Source organism: Mizuhopecten yessoensis, unplaced genomic scaffold, assembly GCF_002113885.1.
Source record: "Mizuhopecten yessoensis strain PY_sf001 unplaced genomic scaffold, ASM211388v2 scaffold1883, whole genome shotgun sequence".
Classification (NCBI taxonomy): domain Eukaryota; kingdom Metazoa; phylum Mollusca; class Bivalvia; order Pectinida; family Pectinidae; genus Mizuhopecten; species Mizuhopecten yessoensis.
Genome location: NW_018404269.1, coordinates 477,699 through 499,415, shown reverse-complemented (window position 1 = coordinate 499,415; position 21,717 = coordinate 477,699). Strand labels below are relative to the sequence as shown.

At 35.5% G+C, this 21,717-nt stretch overlaps 2 protein-coding genes across 4 annotated transcripts in view; one reads left to right on the top strand and one right to left on the bottom strand.

Annotated features, from left to right (window-relative positions):
- Positions 1-21,717, top strand: part of LOC110442193 (failed axon connections homolog) — a 36,788-nt gene that overhangs the window by 2,759 nt on the left and 12,312 nt on the right. The window contains exons 1-2 of one of the 2 annotated variants that reach the window (XM_021485701.1): positions 3,944-3,979; positions 21,095-21,147. The exons of the other annotated variant lie outside the window; for it this stretch is intronic. Of the exons in view, the coding sequence (XP_021341376.1) occupies positions 3,959-3,979; positions 21,095-21,147 (74 nt within the window). The 5' untranslated portion in view covers positions 3,944-3,958. Of the gene's footprint in view, positions 1-3,943; positions 3,980-21,094; positions 21,148-21,717 lie in introns of those variants that run through there. 2 annotated transcript variants of the gene reach the window in all.
- Positions 429-14,665, bottom strand: LOC110442073 (probable cytochrome P450 CYP44). 2 transcript variants are annotated; one of them, XM_021485515.1, is made up of 10 exons: positions 14,185-14,665; positions 12,460-12,825; positions 11,443-11,680; positions 10,426-10,616; positions 9,427-9,622; positions 8,769-8,943; positions 7,217-7,383; positions 6,460-6,538; positions 5,063-5,225; positions 429-1,294 (listed from the first exon to the last, which is right to left on the bottom strand). In XM_021485515.1, the coding sequence occupies exons 2-10, from the start codon at positions 12,710-12,712 to the stop codon at positions 1,140-1,142; spliced, it is 1,617 nt and encodes a 538-aa protein (XP_021341190.1). In that variant the 5' UTR covers positions 12,713-12,825; positions 14,185-14,665; the 3' UTR covers positions 429-1,139. The 2 variants fall into 2 exon arrangements, with proteins under 2 accessions (XP_021341190.1, XP_021341184.1); XM_021485509.1 differs by lacking the exon at positions 14,185-14,665 and having other exon boundaries at positions 12,460-12,952.

Below are 21,717 nucleotides of genomic sequence, written 5' to 3'. Positions count from 1 at the left end.
TACGGGTCACAAATGACCGAGGTGGACAACTGTAGTCTAGTTATTGCCTCAAATCAACCATAGGGGCACGCAGCTACTGTTAATATTGATCTTGTTTTAGGCTTTCAGTCGCTGGGTACGTTATATCCCAATACAGATTAATATTAATAGTAGTTGCGTGCCTCTGTGAATCAACCAGCTCTTCTAGTTCGTTTGCCAGATATACCACAGAGCAGGGCGTTACCATAATGATGAGTTGAATCTATCTGTTGCAATTCAGTGAGTGGTGGTTTCAGAGATTAATAAAGACTGGGGGTCCAAACAGATTCGAGGGTTTATCCAATTCTGAGTAAACCTCGCCGTATCATCCACTGCTGTTACATGTATACTTGTATGCATATATACATTTCAATACGTTTCTAAAAATAATATAAATCGCAGAACATCATTAAATTTATTTTATTTCTATATAAATAAATACCGACTTTTGCAAAACTTTCTTATGAAATAACAACATGAATGTACAATGGGCATCATAATCTCATGGTGGCTTTTCTACACTGAGACTAAACACCGTTGATCAAATATGTAATTCGTTTATAAGATAATTGAATCATAACAAAAATGCTAAGTAAGTGATAAAATAAATAACAACAAGGAATCTTGAAAAAAGACAAAGAGACTCCAAGATCCGGTGCAAATAAGTGTCATTTCTTGACAAATTCCTATGAAAATTAGTTGTGCCTTTTATCTTGACCTTTCGCACTATATGACCTAAATTGTCGATGGGCCGTAAAACAGAACGAAAAAAACACTTTGCTTTTTTGAAATACGAACTCATTCGAAGCATTTTCATACATAACATTTGGTATAACGTTTTGACCAAAATCTGTTAAAAATGAAGTTGCTGGAGTGACGTCACAGCATTGATTGACGCATTCCCTTATTAAAGATGTACTGCACAAATGATATGTACAGCTGAAACTAATTCGTTTCAATCCTCTCTACGTGATATCAGTGCGAACGAAATGTGAGTCTTCATGTTTCTTCGTTTTCAACCATTGGAGAGAGGTTTGATTGATTTTAAACCCTCGATACTTGTCATAACTCAACTCGACTGAACTCAGTACATGTTCATGGAGTGAGTCATCAAAATCAAACTAAGTTCTTTCTTCAAAGGTGAACGTAATAGGTCGGTCCAGTGTCTGAATTATTTGGAATTTTAGGCCCAATTCGTCTGTTGGAGTTGTGATCTTGAACCTTTTCAGCAACTTAGCCATCATCACGTACATATCTTGTTCCGCTATTCGTCGACCTTTCAAAATAAAATATACATAGTTAAAAATCATGTCAGTCTTGTTTCGACGAACTCGTCAAGTAAAGAAAACTTGTATGAACAAAATATGAATCTTTTTGTCGATACAAAAGGTACTAACGGGAACTAAGGAAATACTAAAATGAAAGGACAGCTCACAACAGATACCAAGGAGACACCAAGAATACACCAATGAGACACCAATGAGACACCAAGGATACACCAAGGATACACCAATGAGACACCAAGGAGACACCAATGAGACACCAATGAGACACCAAGGAGACACCAAGGAGACACCAATGAGACACCAATGAGACACCAAGGATACACCAAGGAGACACCAAGGAGACACCAATGAGACACCAATGAGACACCAAGGAGACACCAAGGAGACACCAAAGCAAAAATGTGAAAAAAAACCCAATCGGGGATCAATGCAATGAGATACAAAAACAAAGAGACACCAGAACAAAACGAAAGAGAAAAAACCCAGCAAACAAGGATTCACAAAAAAATTAAAATTAAAACAACATCAGGGACCAAGAGGACATTACAAATGAACCAACAGAGACACCAAAGCAAAAGGAAAAGAACGACAGGAACCATGGAGACACTAAAGCAAAAGAAAAAGGACGACAGGAACCATGGAGACACCAAAGCAAAAGGAAAAGAATGACAGGAACCATGGAGACACCAAAGAAAAAGGAAAAGAACGACAGGAACCATGAAGACAATAACAAATGAACCAACAGAGCCACCAAAGCAAAAGGAAAAGAACATCAGGAACCATGGAGACACCAAAACAAAAGAAAAAGAACGACAGGAACCATGGAGACACTAAAGCAAAAGAAAAAGGACGACAGGAACCATGGAGACACCAAAGAAAAAGGAAAAGAACGACAGGAACCATGAAGACAATAACAAATGAACCAACAGAGCCACCAAAGCAAAAGGAAAAGAACAACAGGAACCATGGAGACACCAAAGAAAAAGGAAAAGAACGACAGGAACCATGGAAACGCAAAAGCAAAAGGAAAAGAACGACAGGAACCATGAAGACAATAACAAATGAACCAACAGAGCCACCAAAGCAAAAGGAAAAGAACAACAGGAACCATGGAGACACCAAAGTAAAAGGAAAAGAACGACAGGAACCTTGGAGACACTAAAACAAAAGGAAAAGAACGACAGGAACCATGAAGACAATAACAAATGAACCAACAGAGGCACCAAAGCAAAAGGAAAAGAACAACAGGAACCATGGAGACACCAAAGAAAAAGGAAAAGAACGACAGGAACCATGAAGACAATAACAAATGAACCAACAGAGACACCAAAACAAAAGAAAAAGAACGACAGGAACCACAGAGACAATAACAAATGAACCAACAGAGGCACCAAAGCAAAAGGAAAAGAACAACAGGAACCATGGAGACACCAAAAGAAAAGGAAAAGAACGACAGGAATCACAGAGACAATAACAAATGAACCAACAGAGACACCAAAGCAAAAGGAAAAGAACGACGGAAACCATGGAGACACCAAAACAAAAGGAAAAGAACGACAGGAACCACAGAGACAATAACAAATGAACCAACAGAGACACCAAAACAAAAGGAAAAGAACGACAGGAACCTTGGAGACACTAAAACAAAAGGAAAAGAACGACAGGAACCACGGAGACAATAACAAATGAACCAAAAGAGACACCAAAACAAAAGAAAAAGAACGACAGGAACCATGGAGACACCAAAGCAAAAGGAAAAGAACGACAGGAACCATGAAGACAATAACAAATGAACCAACAGAGACAACAAAGCAAAAGGAAAAGAACGACAGGAACCTTCGAGACACTAAAACAAAAGGAAAAGAACGACAGGAACCATGGAGACACCAAGCAAAAGGAAAAGAACGACAGGAACCACAGAGACATAACAAATTAACCAACAGCGTCGCCAAAACAAAAGGAAAAGAACGACAGGAACCATGAAAACAATAACAAATGAACCAACAGAGACAACAAAGCAAAAGGAAAAGAACGACAGGAACCATGAAAACAATAACAAATGAACCAACAGAGACAACAAAGCAAAAGGAAAAGAACGACGGAAACCATGGCGACACCAAAACAAAAGGAAAAGAACGACAGGAACCACAGAGACATAACAAATGAACCAACAGCGTCGCCAAAACAAAAGGAAAAGAACGACAGAAACCATGGAGACACTAAAACAAAAGGAAAAGAACGACAGGAACCACGGAGACAATAACAAATGAACCAACAGAGACACCAAAGCAAAAAAAAAGAACGACAGGAACCATGGAGTCACCAAAGCAAAAGGAAAAGAACGACAGAAACCACGGAGACACCAAAGCAAAAGGAATAGAACGACAGGAACCATGTAGACACCAAAGCAAAAGGAAAAGAACGACAGAAACCATGGAGACACCAAAGCAAAAGGAAAAGAACTACAGGAACCATGGAGATACCAAAGCAAAAGGAATAGAACGACAGGAACCATGTAGACAATAACAAAAATCAAACTAAAATAAAGCGAACCAAAAACAAATAGAAATACAACGAAAGAAACCAAGGAGAAATAAAAAATAAAAAAGAACCAAAGGAGACACCAGGGCAAAAGGTAAAGAAAGACTGAAACCATGGAGACACCTAAACAAAAGGTAAGAGCACAGCGGAAACCAGGGAGAAAGCTACACCAAAACAAGAGGAAGGACTACAACTGAAACCTAGGAAACAGCAGAACAAAGAAAAAGAACAATAGAAACCGAAGAGATTCCATAAACAAAATGAAAGTCAACATAAACTCAAAGCCAAACCAAGTAGTCCGGAAAGATAAGATCTTCCTAAACCAAATGCAATACTTGTCATGATAACTTCTTTATAAAATATGTCGTTCAATAACGATCTGAGGACTAATGAACACGTCATTTGTAGATAATCATAATAGATACTGCAATATCGTGCTTAAAATGCAGTCATGGTGCCGACTGCAACATTGCTTCTGCGTAGAGTTGAACCATTCCAGAAGAAAAAACTAACTGCGTTATTATAATGGGTAAATGATATATTTGAAAATAAAAAACTAGACTCTGGAGTAATAAAATCTATTCCCTGTAACGAGATCGGGTTATCTCAGTCGAGGGTTAAGATTCTGAAACAAAATGTTACAGAATCTTAGCCCGAAACTGAGATTAGCGAATCCATAAGTGGCGATGTTTGTCTGTTACCACAGTAATAAGGAAAGATACAATTATGAATTTAACCTAATCACATGTGTGATATAGTTGGTTGGTAAAGTGACTAGTTTTGTCATACTGTAGGCACAGGTACTAGGTTCGTCTGTCAATACACACATACTATAAGCTTTAGTATGAGTGTATTGACATACAAGGCTAGTACATGTGCTGTAGATAAACACCAGTAAGGAGACCTTTATCGTTATCCTATAAGTAAATTCCACAAAGTTTGATAGTGAATTGGCCATTGGTGGCATACTGTAAGTCATTAAGTTTGCTGGTAGAAAAACTAATAGACCTCACTGAAAATGACATATCATGCTGTGTTCCCGTAACATATAAACATATAGAACCAATATAGTGATTCAAACCCGTTCAGTGTGAATACTCATTGATTTGACTTTTGCCTAATATAATTATAAAACGCAATTGTATCAGCCAAATGTTACCTCCGATATAAAATTGTATCAGTGACTATTTATGAAAGCCCTAAAGATTGATTTGTACCTATGCACATCCTCGGTCCGTGACTAAAGGGTATGACTATGAAGGGATGGTGATTTCTGAAATGGCTGCTACCCCTTAACCAGCGCTCCGGTCGGAACTCTGTTGGATCATCGAAATACTGAGGAGACATCTGGTGTACGAAGGAACATATCTCTATGACGGTCTGTTGGAAATTTAAAAAAAAGTTTTAAAAATGCATATTTGCATGATGATATTTTTTTTCATTTTTTTTCATTAGTACTTGTCCTTCTATTGTTCTCTAATTGTTCCTCTATTTTAACAAAACTTAATCTGACAACATAATTAAAGGAGTAAACTTAAATCTGCCAGAAATGAGGACAAAACAACAACATCTGACAATAACTTCTCTTTTCTTTGTAGACTATATTTGAAGATGCATGCTTCAGCTGTTTAAGTACATACAGGCTGCATACGATACTTAAATGCTGTATACGATACTTACAGGCTGTATACGATACTTAAATGCTGTATACGATACTTAAATGCTGTATAAGATACTTAAATGCTGTATAAGATACTAAAATGCTGTATATTATACTTAAAAGCTGTATACGATACTTAAATGCTATATAAGATACTCAAATGCTGTATATATACATGCAAACTATAAACAATACTGAACACGCACAGCATATGCAATACCTGTTTATTCCGATAATCTGTATCATAAATAATAAGATATATTTGCCTTAAATTTATGTAATAATCACAAGAAATACACCGACAAAAGCAACATTTAGGATTTGTATATCAATACCGAAAGTAACCAAAAAAGGATTATTTTGTTTACTACACAGCATCGTCATTTTTTCCCATTTATGACTCATCAGTGTAACTGAAGCTATAAAAAGAGGGAAATGTTAAGTGTAACATGTTGCGAAACATATGTTGACAAATAGCGTACGTGAAAAGATACCTTTAAAACTCCCTTTAACGTTTCAAATTTCTAATTGTTGGATACAGCAGTTAATTTATACAAACTATTATGTCATGTAAACCGTTACAAAATAAATTCTATCTACAGGGAAACGGCCATCGCCACGGACTGATGAAGTAAAATAATCACTGCAAATGTGAAGAATGAAACTTCTAATGGAAATTTATGTATATATTCATTTGAACAACCGTGCATCCTACATGTTTTCATGATATGTATACGTGGGTATTGTAATGCTTGGTGAATATATATGTATAAATATTAATGTTGGTTGTATAGACAGCTATTCAGCCAAGACGTTACCTTTATAACTACTGATATATAAGTAACAATGAATCTATATCACCGACGATTGTGTATGGTCAGTGAACATCGTGAGAAAGGACATAAAGTGCGATAGGATTAGTCCACCACAAGGCACGTAAATAAACAGTCTCACCCCAGCTGGTATCTGGAATCCTCCAACAGCAATATTCTTATCCACTATCCTTTTAATGTCCAGGTTTAAAGGGTACAGTCTGTCAAAGGAAATATAGCACAGGACTAGTGTTATGTTTACAGTCATACCGCGTTCTATTGCTACTATTTGTCTGGGTAAATTGGGGGAAACTTATAAAAGGAATTCCCAAAGAAAAAGATAAAATAACTTGCAATATGTTACCTGTAAGTTAAGTGACAAATGGAGGCAGGGAGAGTATATGGATATTGTAATGTATGTAACTGTTGTAGTTGAAGTAATATACAGGCCATATGCCAACTAAGAATAGTAATAAATATTGGAGTTTTATTTTCTATATGTCGGATCTATATACAATAAATGTAACGTACTAACATAATGTAATATTGGAAAAAGTGGAATAAAATTGAGTTCGTGGGCTCTCTTCATAAGTCATTGCTATACAATTTATATCAACCATTTATTTCTCTAGAGATCCCACGAGACTTCAAATGGAAAGTAAAAATTGAAATAAACCCCCAAAACAAACGAATACCATTACCAACAACACATGTTAGCCAGTATTCAAGCAAGTGTTTGATATTAAAAAGTGAATTGCTGATCTCATATAATATAATAATATAACATAATAATATAATATAATATAATAATATAATATAATATAATATAATAATAAAATATAATGATATAATATATCAGCGAATGGACAGAAACAAACCATTAGAATATAGCAATTTACCTAAAGGATTCCTTGAAACATGCCTTTATATATGGCATCTTGTTTAAAACGTCCTGGGTTATGTAGCCATCTTCAGGAACATGCTGATGTACTTCCTCAAATGCCTTTTGCTGGGCTTGTGGATTCTTTGCGAGGCAGTGCAATGCCAGTAGAAGTGCCGGTACCGTCTGTAAGATACAGAACACACTAATTTAGTCCTTGGTTTTATGTAACCACCCTACATTCCTAATAAGTACAATAACTGTCTATATTAAATATTCTTTATCATATGTTTACTCAGAATATGAGTGTTTTTGCATATTTGATAACTTCTGACCACTCCTGATACCACTTCCGGTCACCCGTGTGATAAGTTTCTCGTTATGCACCCCCATGCGATAACAATTCTCGTAATGCACCCCCTGTTCGGAACACCTCTACTTCTGTATTGGATATGGGAAGCGCCCGAAGCGTTCCGAGATTTGCGCTGTCAGTGGTTTTTTGCTTAGACAGTGTGTTGAGCAGACGCCAACAAACAAAATGTCAACAAACCAGGGAGAGGAAATACTTAATTCTCTAGCGTCTAGAATACTTGAATTGGATGACCTCATTGATAAGGAAAATGCGGAGAAGAGTGCAAGGTTCGGTTGTGACGAGGACACGGAGAACTTCGTCAAAAGTATGAAAAACACAAGCACTCACAGAAAGAAAAGGAGAGTGAATGTCATAAGACATAACGGACTCGGATAGTGAATAAGTCATGGCGTTTCATCTGCAATGAATACTTTAGTAGTAGTCGGACTAATAATTACTGAAAGCAGCCATTTGAAAGGATATTTATTCAGAATTGACTGAATATCATCTTGTAATAATCTGTTTCAGTTGACATTGTTGATTAAATTATCTAATTGTTTTTCCTGTTGACTTGATTTTTTGTTACTTGAACATATGATAAAAAGTTTATAATATGACCATTTTGATATCATATCCCTTATCAGCCCTCGGTCCCGATATCAGCCCTCGGGGCCTTTGTACCATTTGCTATAACGTTAACATTAATTTCTATAAGGCCTAGTTTTTATACGTCTGCCTCATTATCGCTAAACTCTTTTCTAACGATAACCGTTGCTGGACAATAACGAAGTGTTTCTATACTGAACTCAATACTCTAGTATTATTGTCCAATATATCCATCAAATTCACGCATACTTATATTAAACCTTCTTGAACTATTACCATTGTGAAAATGATACATGTATTATTTTCATCTGAAGATCCATCTGCTGCCCCAGTTGCAACACTTTGGAACAACTTTAACGTTACCTATCTTTCCTTTTGCGTTCTTTTTTTTTTATCTACTTTCTGTTTCAGGCGGTGTCTCCCCAGACACCCGTCCTTATATGACTCTGGCTGTTTTGAGGACGTTAAACTCCAAACAAACAAAAATCACCAAGTTCTGTGATGATGAGAACTGCTTCTGAAGGCTTCCATTAAATATTTGTGATGATAATAAATGAAGAAAGAGTTAGAAAGGGAAAATAGGATAAATCACTATAGGATAAACAACACTTACCGCATTGAGTCCATCTGCGAACACTGTGAGGGCAGTGATGATCAGGTCTTTGTTGTTGAGATTAGAACTGGACAGCAGGTAGGACAGGAATACAAACTTCCCTTCTACCAGTTCTCCATTGTCTACCAGATTCTTGATATGAGATACTGTCGTGTTTATGAGATTCCTGCCATCGCTTCGTAATACGAGAATAATGAGGCGTGAGAGTGCAAAAAGTTTTGAACGGAATAGCATGTTGTACAATGTAGTTTTTCCTCCAATTGTGAGCAAATAACATTGCTATTCAGTACATATCTCACCAAAACGTTATTTGCTACAAAATTTGAATTTCTAATTTTAAATGGGGTTTAATTTATATAAATGCTGTGCATGTCGAAAATGATTGATTTTCAATGTCGTTGCTAGACAAACACAAATAACTAAAGAAAATAAGTAAATACCAGACTGAGACTTCAAGTGGTGGTACAAAACAAATGCGTCATCGCTACGATCATTAAGACTTCCTTTTCACCATAAATGTACACTACACAGGTGACGTATATTTTGATGAATAAATTAGAAATAAGAAAATGAGAAAAACAATTTCGGTCAAATTGAAATATGTACGTCCTTTAAGATATTTGTTAGACTCTGGTAGACGACAGAGGCTGATTCCTACCTGTAAAAGTAATCCTCTGCTGCGAAATGTTTTTTTGACAGCTTTCTATATGTTATGAAATCCCAAGGAAGTACAAACATAAGTTTTGTGGAAAATTCAAATATGTCTAGGTTTGCCTGGATCATTCTCTGCGAATGCGAATCGAATCCCTCTTTCAGTGCTCCAAGTCTTTTCTCAAAACAAATCATTCCAGCAGCTGTAGTAAAAAGGACAGCCATGTCTTATGTAACACATGTACGAGTAATATATTCGGTTATCTCGACAAACGCATTGAATACACAATAAAAACGTGTATGTCTGAACTTGTCTTAACTTGTTTTCTATTTACACATGCAAATAGCTTATTTATGAGCTATAAATAAAAAATTCCGTTGAGATATGTTGTTAGTCATGTTCAATGAATATCACTTAATCTTCTATTAATGTAATATTCTTTATCTTTCAATCTAATAATCATGGACAATTTACTCTAGTGTCTTCAGGACCCATTTTGTCTACTTTATTTTAAATAAATACTACCAAATTATTTCTTCTGTTCAGTATGTATTTTCGACGTATATGTAGTCTTTATTAGCTAGATATTGACCCTATATCAGGAATACAATAGAAGTTGCTATGGTCACGGTTCACTGTTGTAGCCAGACTCGTCAATTTGGTGCGTTAAAAGGTTTGAAGACCCATTTCCCCTTTCCACTGAAAAGTACAGTAAAATAGAGTAAAACCTCGATAGGATGCCCCTCGTTTTATTTGCCACCTCGCTTTCCGCCAACCAATTTCAGGGTCCCTCCTTTCTTACATTTTAAAAATGATTTTGTGCATTTCCTTAATTTTTCGCCAAACCAATTTATTATGCCATCATTTCTCTGAACAAAAAATGGTACAGTATAACAAGGTGCTAAAACATGCTGATTTATTTCTAGTAATTTGTCATTCCTGTGATGGTATATAGAAGCTCGTGTTTTTTAGTTTTTTTTTTAAAGACGACAGAAATGGCCTCACTTTCCAAATTCCATCTTCCCGCCAAATAGTTGAAATGAGCGATATTTCCCTCATTATCCTTTCTGATACATATTTCGTCAATGACGTCATCAGCTACCTCGTTCACAAACGGAAGGAACTGAGCTACATTATGGGGCCGCATCATCACCGTCTGGATGGCTTTCCGCATAGTATTCCACTCCTGACCGTTTCTGTACAACAACAAATATCCCTAATCTATATACTGTATATATATATTTATATACATGTAGCGTATCCATGTCAAACAATAGAGAAATGCAAAATTTGTGGTTTAATTTGAGCTTAAGGTAGAAAACAAAAAATATGAATGAAAATGACGCCCGATACACATCTAAAGCAGACATGATCTAAAATCGATAAAAAATAAAAGGTAGCGTGTACATTACGGAGAACATAACAATTGATAATGCTGAAGTTAGTTTACTGTAACGTATTCTTAACGGAAAGTATACAGTAGTATATGTCATTGGGGTGACTGGGTACATTACTAACCTCACATCCCTGGTATGGGTTCCATTAGAAGGTACCAGTTCTATTCTGTTATTAACTAGTAGCCCCCTTTGGTAACTGTGTTTTATAATATTAATTAATTATGTTATAAATGCAGCAATGACAAGAAAATGTCCTAAATTAAGTTACGAGGCTTATTCCCCAAAAATGTTACGGACGTACAATACAAATGCAAATAAGTGTCTTCACTATGGTCAACATGCTATAATTTTGTAAAGAAAACCACAAATAAATCTTCCAGGCATCACCGCAAGTATACCAGTGCCGGATCCAGGGACCTATCTGGGTTTTCCCCCCAAAATTCCCGGGGGGGGTGGGGGGGGGTTTCCATGTAGAGAAAAAATGAGGAAAATGGTGAAAATACATGANGGTGGGGTTGAGGTTTGGGGGGTTGGGGGTGTCTTGAAGCCCCCCCGCCCAAAAAAAACCCCCACACCCCTCTGGATCCGCCACTGTATACGGATTGCACACGTTATGTAAACGTACATATTTCCCAGTCCAGGAGACATATCTTTTGATTCACGGTACTTTCGGGAACTCTCCAGAATAGGGACAATATTTGGCCACACCCCCTCGTGCTGGTAGACAGCCTGGACATGGTCAGGGTCGAACAGCCTGACAGCCGTACGGTTTCCTATGGTCTCCCTGAGAACAGGTCCAAACTCTTTCCATCTAGACTCCAGCACTGCTTGGTAGTTGTCTATGTCATACTTTCTAAAAGGACCTTTCCATAATAAAATAGGATTTATGACATTTATTTGTGTTTTTGCAAAATGTCATTTCTAGCTATTTTAATATAAAAATCTTTGACATACAATTATTTCTGGTATTTCCAGTCTATCTTATGACACACAAGATACAATTTCTTAGGAACATCCTTATTCATATCAAGTAGTTTATCCATTTATATGAATTAAATGCAGCAGGAATCATAAACTGTTGGCTTACATGGCTTGGCTTGCATGATATAATACTAACGCTCTTGATTAACACGTGGGTTTTGTATATCGTTGGTAGCTGTATAGTATTCTGGATCTGTCGTTATATTATGGCATGTTAAAGTAAGAAAGATTATTACGATAGACAAAGATTTGCAACTTTTAATGTTGTCAATTATAATTTTAATATTGATACATTTTAACATAGACTTTACCACTGAACATAATTTAAACACAAAAATATGTATTACTGCCTTGAATGGAACGCAGAAGTAAAATCATATTTGTATAGAATTTTTAAAATCGTAACTTAACTGTTAGTTCGACTCTAGCCTAATCTTACGATAGGTGTACAGAATGCTAATGTCTTAAGGGGCGTTCAGATATATACAGCCTTACGAAATCAAAAGAATCATCACCTGAATTTCGTACAGGCGTATTAGTTACATAATATATAGGTAATTGTCACATACCATCTGCGTGAAACAAATTTCAAAAGGATCTTCATGTTTGTATTTACGACAGATTGCTTATAGATGACACCCAGTTTAGTTGAAGGATATACCTGTATATTGCATAAGAGTTCCGATAAATGGCAATCCGGTTGGTCCTGGGATATCACTAAATGGTTTAGCACTATCGTAATCTGTTGACAAGGTCCTGTCCACTGCTTGGGGGCTGTCAAGGGAGGTTAGATATGTGCTCCGTTTCCTTACAAAACCTGGGCGCTGGTGACTTAAGCATCCTCTCAAATGACTGATGCCATATAACAACTGTCTTTTGAAGTACGTCATACCTGCATTAGTCAAGTCTCGCATCCCGTTCCGAGTCTTGTATCACGTGAGTTTGACAATAAATCGTACGGCGAACTTGTCTTCTAGTTAAACATTTGGCTTCGTCACGCTCAGGTTCTTCCCAAATAGCAGTCCTTCTGTGTTAAAAATAGGACAGTGAAGTGACCATAGCTGGTCATTTAATAAACAACTTCGACATGTGACTTGACCCTTACCTTTACATTCCGTGTGTCAATATTTTACTAAACTATGTCGGTCATTCTCCTACACAAACTTGGTCATGAATGGTATTTAAAGTCTGCGCTGGCTAAATTAATGTTAAAGTCTCATAGAAGTACTATCTACGTCAGCGCATTTTAATAGAAAGGTGAAATCCGCATGCCTGACTCATTTATAAAGGTATTGCCTATTACTTCATTTTTTGGTGTTTATTTATTGGTTATATACATTGTGAACTGCCAACGTAGTGTAGTTGATTTTGATTCTACAACATTTCCATACCAATGCTGTTAAACTGTCCTCATTATCTTATATATGTGTGCTGTGTTTTCTAACGCGCTCATACCATTCCCTTCATTTTCCATAGATTTGGTTTCAATACGATGACAATTAATAAACCATATTTCCTCGTGATGTTATTAAGTTCATTACAAATGAACATTTCATTAAATGTGAGCTTTTATAGTAACAAAAAAATCATATTACCTGATTTGATAAAATTTATAAATGTTTATTTTTGTTTGCATGCCTTGGGTATGACAATCAATTTGCTACCATACCCTCACTGCAGGGGGGTTCTATTGTTCCTTGTTTGATGACGATGTGGTGACGTTCTGTCTCACGTGTTTTCTTTTATTAATCTAGCTGATGATTTCAATTGTGCTATACGCAGTTTTGGTCATAATGAAATAATAATGATAAAAAACCCTAACACAGACATTGTTGGTAAGTTTGATTTGTACACAATCAAGGACTAAACAAGTTTTCAATTTCTATTTGTGTTAAAAAACCCTTAGATTTTATTATTCATACCAAACTAGTGAATCTTATTCCGAAAAAACACAGATTCTTTATGACTTAAGTCATTATCATAAACAATTTCGCTTGGTTAATGTAAATCATTTTGTAAGGACCTCTGATACTTTAACAAAATTCAGACTTTCACAGAATAGCAATGCACAAAACTTGTCTACTCCAAATAAAATAAACACTTAGGTAAAAATAACTTAAATAAAAATAAATCAATGTTTTCCCCATTTCTATTTTATTAAAATAACAATACATTTACAGATTTCAACAAAACATAATGAAAATGAATGGCAGAATACTTATTAGTAAATCATTCCGAAATACAGTAAATATAGTATTATTCCCGTGGCCTTTCACATTATTTGAATATCAACTGATTAATTAACTATTATCAAAATAGGAGATTAATGCCAAACCAGACTTAAAAATCCATAAAATATATTGTTAATGTATTACGGTACACTTACATATCAACGAAGTGTCTCCATTTCCGCTTCACTTAATACTGTAACCAACTCACGTTAGAATGTATGTATAAACTATCCGATATTTTGTATACCCTTTTTATTATACTTGAAATGCCACAAGCATTCGTCATCTATGTTGTCCATGGTATTGTCAAACCCCGTCTATTGTTTAAACAATCATACATTTCTGGATATCTATAGCAAAACGCCACCACATGTTTCTCATGACCACATGTTTCCATCGCCTTTATTATTCCGACAAACTTCAGAAGAGAAATATCTTGAGGATTAACCTATATTCTTTTCAGCAAAGCCGCTTAATATGGGTACGATGATAGATTGGTGTATACTGTAAGTTTAAATGAAGTTTAAATATATACAGATGTAAAACTTTCACATGTTCTTACTGAAACAAATGTTTCAATATTTTATTTGACAATTTGTTGTTAGATATTATTCCAATCGTTCCAAATTCAAAGGATGAAATGGTTTGTATAATAATGAATATTATGAATGTCGAATATAGCAAAATATTTCATATTGTGTACATGTACAGTTTGATAAAATGGAATGTTTCCTGAGGACGAGTGTAGCGATACATCAATGCATCTCCCGAGGGTATGTACAGTTTGATGAAATGAAGTTTTTCTCTAAGGCGACGAAAGTCTGATAAATTACGGTATTTATTGAGGGACTGCACACTTCGATGACGATAGAATATTTCAAGAGGAGAGGACAATTTAACATAGAAAGACGTTTTCCGTGGACGCATACAGTTAAATATAGTAACCCATTTCTGACGACAAAGCATTTCCCGAAGGCATGTACAGTTTGACAAAGTAAAGAATATTTCAAGGACATAGGCAGTTTGATAAGTGGAGTATTTTCCCCGAGAGCATGTGCATTTTGTGATAAAATTAAGCATTTTTCGAGGTCGTGGACAGTTTAATTAAGTTCTACATATGTTGCTAATATAAATGCTTTAAATGTTGCACATCTGCTGTATCTATGGTGATGGTTACAGCTGTGATGACTGAGTTGACTGTTTAATAAATAATACCTATAGTGATATGATCACTGCAGCACATGATATCTATAAAGCACTACATACATTGACATTAGGGACGTAACTGTACTCACGAATGAAAACTGATTCGGTGGTGATAAAAACTAGATCATATTCATCTGACATTATTTGACTGGGGTATTACCCACTGAAGTTGCATTATCGAGCGGTTATATAGTTGTTGTGACGTCTACCACAGAAACAACATTATCCCGGCGGTCTTATAGTTATTGTGACGTCAGACACAGAAGTGGTATTATCCGCAAGACTCATACTTGTTGTGACGTCAGCTACAGAAGTGGCATGATATGCCTGTCGTATAGTTGCTGTGACGTCAGCTACAGAAGTGATAGCCAGTGGTATTATCTGCCAGTCTTATTAATGTTGTGACGTCAGCTACAGTAGTGGCATGATCTGCCTGTCTTATAGTTGTTTTGATGTTGGCATCAACAGTGGTATTATCTGCCTGTCTTATAGTTGTTGTGACTTCAGCTACAGAAGTGTTGTTATCTGACAGTCTTATAAATGTTGTGACGTCAGCTACATAAGTGGTATTATCTGGCAGTCTTATGATTGTTGAGACGTCTGCTAGAGAAGTCTTATTATCCGGAGATCTTATAGATGTTGTGACTTCTGCTACGGAACTTATCCGGCGGTCTTGACGTTCGAAATGCCGACTGGGGGATTTGAAGATTTTGCAAATGGTCTGAGGCTTGGAGTACCAATCGGACTATTGGTAGAACTAACAAAAGGGTTGACATTTGGAGTACCTGTTGCACTCTTTATAGTACTCACAAAATGTGTGACGCTTGGAGTACCAATCGGACTATTGGTAGAACTAACAAAAGGGTTGACATTTGGAGTACCTGTCACACTCTTGATAGTACTCACAAAAGGTGTGACGCTTGGAGTACTAATCGGACTATTGGTAGAACTAACAAAATGGTTGACATTTGGAATACCAATCTGAATCATAGCAATACTAACATCTGTGATAAGTTGATCCCTAACGAATTTCTGACAAACGAATCGAGCCAATGGCGCAATTTCGTGTATCCAGTGATAAGTGTAGGACTTGTCCAGAATAAGCCTGCTGTTTGCTGTAAGACTGTCAACAGCGATTGGCTTAAGCAAGTCGGTCATGTCGATGTGTGTCCAGTCGTCAAACTGCCACTGTGATACTGCCGTGTTGTAGTTACTCTGAACGAAATATCGTTGATGTACTGAATAAAAAAAATGGAAAGCAATTATCGACATTTCCAGTCTGACATAAATTAAAACTTTTGTATAAATACTTATGTAACAATGATAACATTTTAGCTGATTGTAAACGAACATCTTTTCCTTCTAAAATGCTCAAATACGAACATTATTTATATGAAGTTAGGAAATGCAAGGAGATACAGTGTTCTCCAAAAGTAGTTATTCCAATTTTAACATCTCTATTGATGCCACTATTTTTAAAACTTTTTAAAAATTCATATATGAATCCAGTCTTCATTTACGATAGGAATAGGTGTTAAGAGTTTGAAAATGCTTTAGGTAGGGATGATCTATCAGCACAAGAGTTTTAATTTAGAACAAGAAATGATTCAAACAAAAATAACACTTTTTATGTTTTCATGACAACGATAGTAGTTTTTTTTTATCAACAATAACAATATTATGCTTTAGTTAATCAATATCATATATCATTGTATACAGGTCTTACTCAGATTTGAACGTAGAAAGGTCAAAACAGGAAGATTGTCAAGCCGCAATAGGTAGGCTCTGTCTTCCAGACACTTGGATTGGGCGTCATTGTAATCGGTGAAAATGTTATACATTTTGAAACAGAAATTCAAGGGAGGGTGATAAATATATCTGTAACTGGCATCACACACATCTACAAAGATAATAAAATGAAGCGGATGATAAATATGTATTTCATAGACTGTTGTATATGACTTTAGTAATGATTCCTGGTCTGGGTTGTCTATTGTCAACTATTTAGAATATTAATAATCGATTTAAATGGATTTCTGAACTGTGTGAGAAAGGACGTGCGTCAGAAGATGACAGGATATTACCAATGGAGGATTAATATATAAAGTGAATTAACCGAACCACATATCCATACTAAACACAATCATACATATTATCCCGCCTCTGACAAAAATGTAGCAATTTCATTGGCTGGCGCGAACCTCATACAAACCCGTATTATGCTACCTGCAGGGGGTATATTTTCCGTATTACCCCTCTGTGGAGCCTCATTATCGTGACGTGGCGGCGAGGTTTGCTTCAAGAAACGATGATGAAATCAAGATAATTAGGACGGATCTATCTTCTCGCAACACACAAAAAAGCAACAAGAGATCGGCAACAACACTAAAAGCCTACTTAACGGAGAAATAGCAACCATCCAATTTCGAAAAGTTCGACAAAGTCGTACTAAATGAGACGCTGTCCCACTTTTACATGGACCTCCGGAAACCGGACGGGGAAATGTACAAGGCAACCAGTGTGGCACATTTCTGATGAAATAAATAAAAAGTCATCGGCGGGATAAATTCGCCTCGCCCAATACAGGTTTTTTCACGGACCCCATATATTTCCGTATAACCCCTGCAAGTAACTATGTAACTAATAATATAAATTAATTTACAAATGTAAAACTTATGTGAACAGATTCTTAAAAACATCTTAGGTTTATTCATTTTATAACTATATCTGTACATTTGGCTTTGTCTTGGCAAAAATAGTTCCAATCAGCCATAAAAAAACAGGTGTGCACGGAACAAAATTATTCTAAAGTACAGTCAATTATGTTGATAGAAGCGCCTCGCCCAATACAGGTTTTTCCATATATATCCGTTTACCCCCTGCAAGTGATTATGTGACTAATAATATAAATTAATTTACAAATGTATAACTTTAGTGAACAGATTCTTAAAAACATCTTAGGTTTATTCATTTTATAACTATATCTGTACATTTGGCTTTGTCTTGGCAAAAATAGTTCCAATCAGCCATAAAAAAACAGGTGTGCACGGAACAAAATTATTCTAAAGTACAGTCAATTATGTTGATAGAGGACAACATGAGCAAATGTCAGCAATGAAGCCATGGCGAACTTGAAATACATAGTATACTCTGTAGTGTTGAGTATTGCATCAAGCCTAAAACCATTACACAAAATGAATAATACAAACCATGCATCATGTTGTAGCACTGCGTTCCTTTTCTAGACTGACCAGTCGCTCTTGCGGACACTAGAATGGCGTGTAGCCAACAAAGGCGCTCACTCCTAGAGAAGGAGAACGACAAACACTGCCCGTTGGAACTGCACTGGGTCATGCAATTTATCACAGAAACTGAGGGTATGTTTTCTAGTGCATGTATGTCACACAGCGCCTCATTTAAAACAGGCTCGGAATGAAACGCATGAAAAGCATCTTGCCCTCTAGAAATATCTATAAAGAACAACATGAAAATTGCTGCTGCACACATAGATCGGGTCGAAATTATCCTGTCTTCACGGTGTCGTCCATTTAGTGATCTCGAATGAACTGTCTGCATTGTTCCTACTAAATGGACAGCAACTGGAGTCGTTTCAAAGCTTGGTACCAAACAATGTGTCTTTCGCCGAGTGTTGTGTACGGGCCAGGCAAGATATAAGATATGTGTCATTCGATTGTCCTAAAATAATGATAATTACCAACCAGCACTCCATTACTGGGACATGATTGTAAAATCAGGAAACAATAAAAGCCAGTAACCCGGATACGGTAAGTAAATATTACATGGGTTTGAAGGAAGCGACGTTAATAAATGTGATCGGGTGGGTGAGAGCACTTTTAACTTGTCCTGGAGAGTTCCAGTTAAGAGGACCCTGTTGTAATATACAAAGACATACAATTTCAAACTGATGAACTTAAACATATCTTTTTCTAATCAAATCGTATTATGAGGATTTTTTTAGGATATCTTCTAACATTATAAATATATACAAAACAAAGCGCCAATTCAAATCTCAAGAATTATGCTGTTTGTTCTGCCATTTTCATTATTTGTGCATCTTTTCAATATTAGAGAAACAAAGATATCAAATTAAGTATTTATCTAAAGTAACTCGCAGGTTTAGATATAACTCTTGGGTTTCACACTTTTATTTTGGATTGATTAATTAACAGGCTTAAGAACGTACTTCGAAATTGTTGATGGTGGTGGGACGAACTATGACACTTATAGATATGTACAAATGTAATGTAATATTTGTGATTGTGATATTTGTAGTGGTTTGTACAATGTATCTGACAAACTGTATGCTGTCTTTAAGAAATAAAGAGACATGCTTTATATTCACAACCTTTCTTTAAAAATCAATAATCATTGACAACTACGTAAATTGTACCCATTAGCCTTTACATCAGAAGTAGGAAATCATTAAAGACATGATACGTCCTGAAACATCTGTCGAGTCGAGTCGAGTGGTTCATTCCTTGATCGATATAGAAGTAAACACTCCTGATCAATGACAGTTTCCTGTCGCAATACATTATAATTGTCGGCATCCGATGATGCTAGCAAAGTGCTGGGTCTACTCTGAAATTAATACACACACTGGGTTATTTTAGCCACCTTCTAAGCACTATTTTGATACATATGTGTAGGGTAAACTTTGAAATAAGTAAACATGATGTGGATGCATTGTAAATACATCTGATATTAAATAACAGTTGTGTTGAGAATACTTTGTTGTACATGCAGACACTCGGCCAGGGTGTTAGGTCTAATCTATAGTAAAACCCTCTTTATGAGTGATTTTTAAACATAAATAACAGATGTGTAGGATAAACCCGGTAAGCAAAACACACATTCTGGGTAATTGCAAACATTGTATGATATGATACATGAAAGCTGTGTGGTGTTTACTTTGTTGTACATATAGACACTCAGCCTATAAGAGTATATAGAGCGTGTGTTTACAAATATAAATATTTAATAATTGTCAGATGAACATAAAGGGACGCTACCAATTGAATACTAGTTTTAGATATCTTATCAGTGTGAAATTTATAAATTAATCTTAACAAATCTATTTAGAAGTTTTAATAATATAAGATGGGAAATGTGTCGGTTAGCAAAAATAATTATCGTTTTGTAAAAATATTGAATCAGGCTCAGTGTTAAATCTTAACCACACAGTTATGTATGTGTTTGTTTGCTGACATTGTGAGTTTTGTTTGATATAGGTAGTTTGACACGTTGCACTAAGGGAGTAGATTTGACTTTTATTAGGATACAGTTAAGATAAAAAAAAGAAGCTTCGCTGTACTGTATTTATATATAGTATAAATTAATGTATTACATGTTTATCGGTGAAATACCCGGATTTGTTTATTAAATGAAGGATAACTTTCATATGTTGTACTAAGGATTTTTTTGACTATTATATGAATACAGTAAAGATAAAAGATAAAGTTAAGGTATTTGTATTAAATTCAATTTTGATAAATTTATTACATGTTTACCGATGAAGTATCCGGATTCATTCATGTAATAAAAGTGTAATTTTAATTGCAGAAGAAAAAACGAAACGAAATTGCTCAATATGCATACAATTTCAGGGTAGACCCAACAACTTTTAGTCGGAGCAAAATAAATACAGTGTACAAAACAATGAACAAATTAACAACTTATTAAAAAATCATGAAACAAGCTCTCTTGGCATTTTCCTTGATATTGTATTGAGTGTTTAAATTATATATATATATATGTACTGTAAACGCGTTAGAGTGGCTTATTCTAGCTAGATAGGCTGCTATATTAAATGTTGTATTCAATTATTATTATTTGTAGTATGATGACGTCATAGATGTTCGATGTTATAAACAGAGGTTCCGCCCCACAAGGTAAAGATATTTTGGTATCATGAAAAGCACTCCTGCTGTTTGAAATATGTTTTTTTTTTAAGTTTAAAAATGTAATACACTGAATATGGTTTGTTTTGATTCCGTTTAACATAATTTTTATATTACTTACTCGACGCTTGAAAAATATATGTTCCAATGAATAGTTAAAGTCGTGTTGATGCACTCGTGACAATGTTTAAGTAATTCTGCCACATTCGTGAAATATAAATGGTATTCAAAGGGAAATTGTTCCTCTGTAAAGAAAATACTCTGATGTCCATTGTGTGTTTGAGTTTGTGTCCATATGGACTGAGGTCATGAAATTAATTGTTTCCGGGTATTCTCGAAAAAAATCCCTTAGAAACAGAGGTATTTAAAAACATGTGCTATGCCTCTTAAAACTTGGAATTTGTGTAAAAGTTTGTAGTTGTAAGCAAAATTTATTGATTTCTGCTGATTTTCCTGTGTTATAAATTCATGGTTTAAAGTTTGTGTTCATGTATTTTTTGAGTTAACAGGTAAAGGACATGTACATCTGTTCAGAGACGTATATAACACATTACGTCTCTG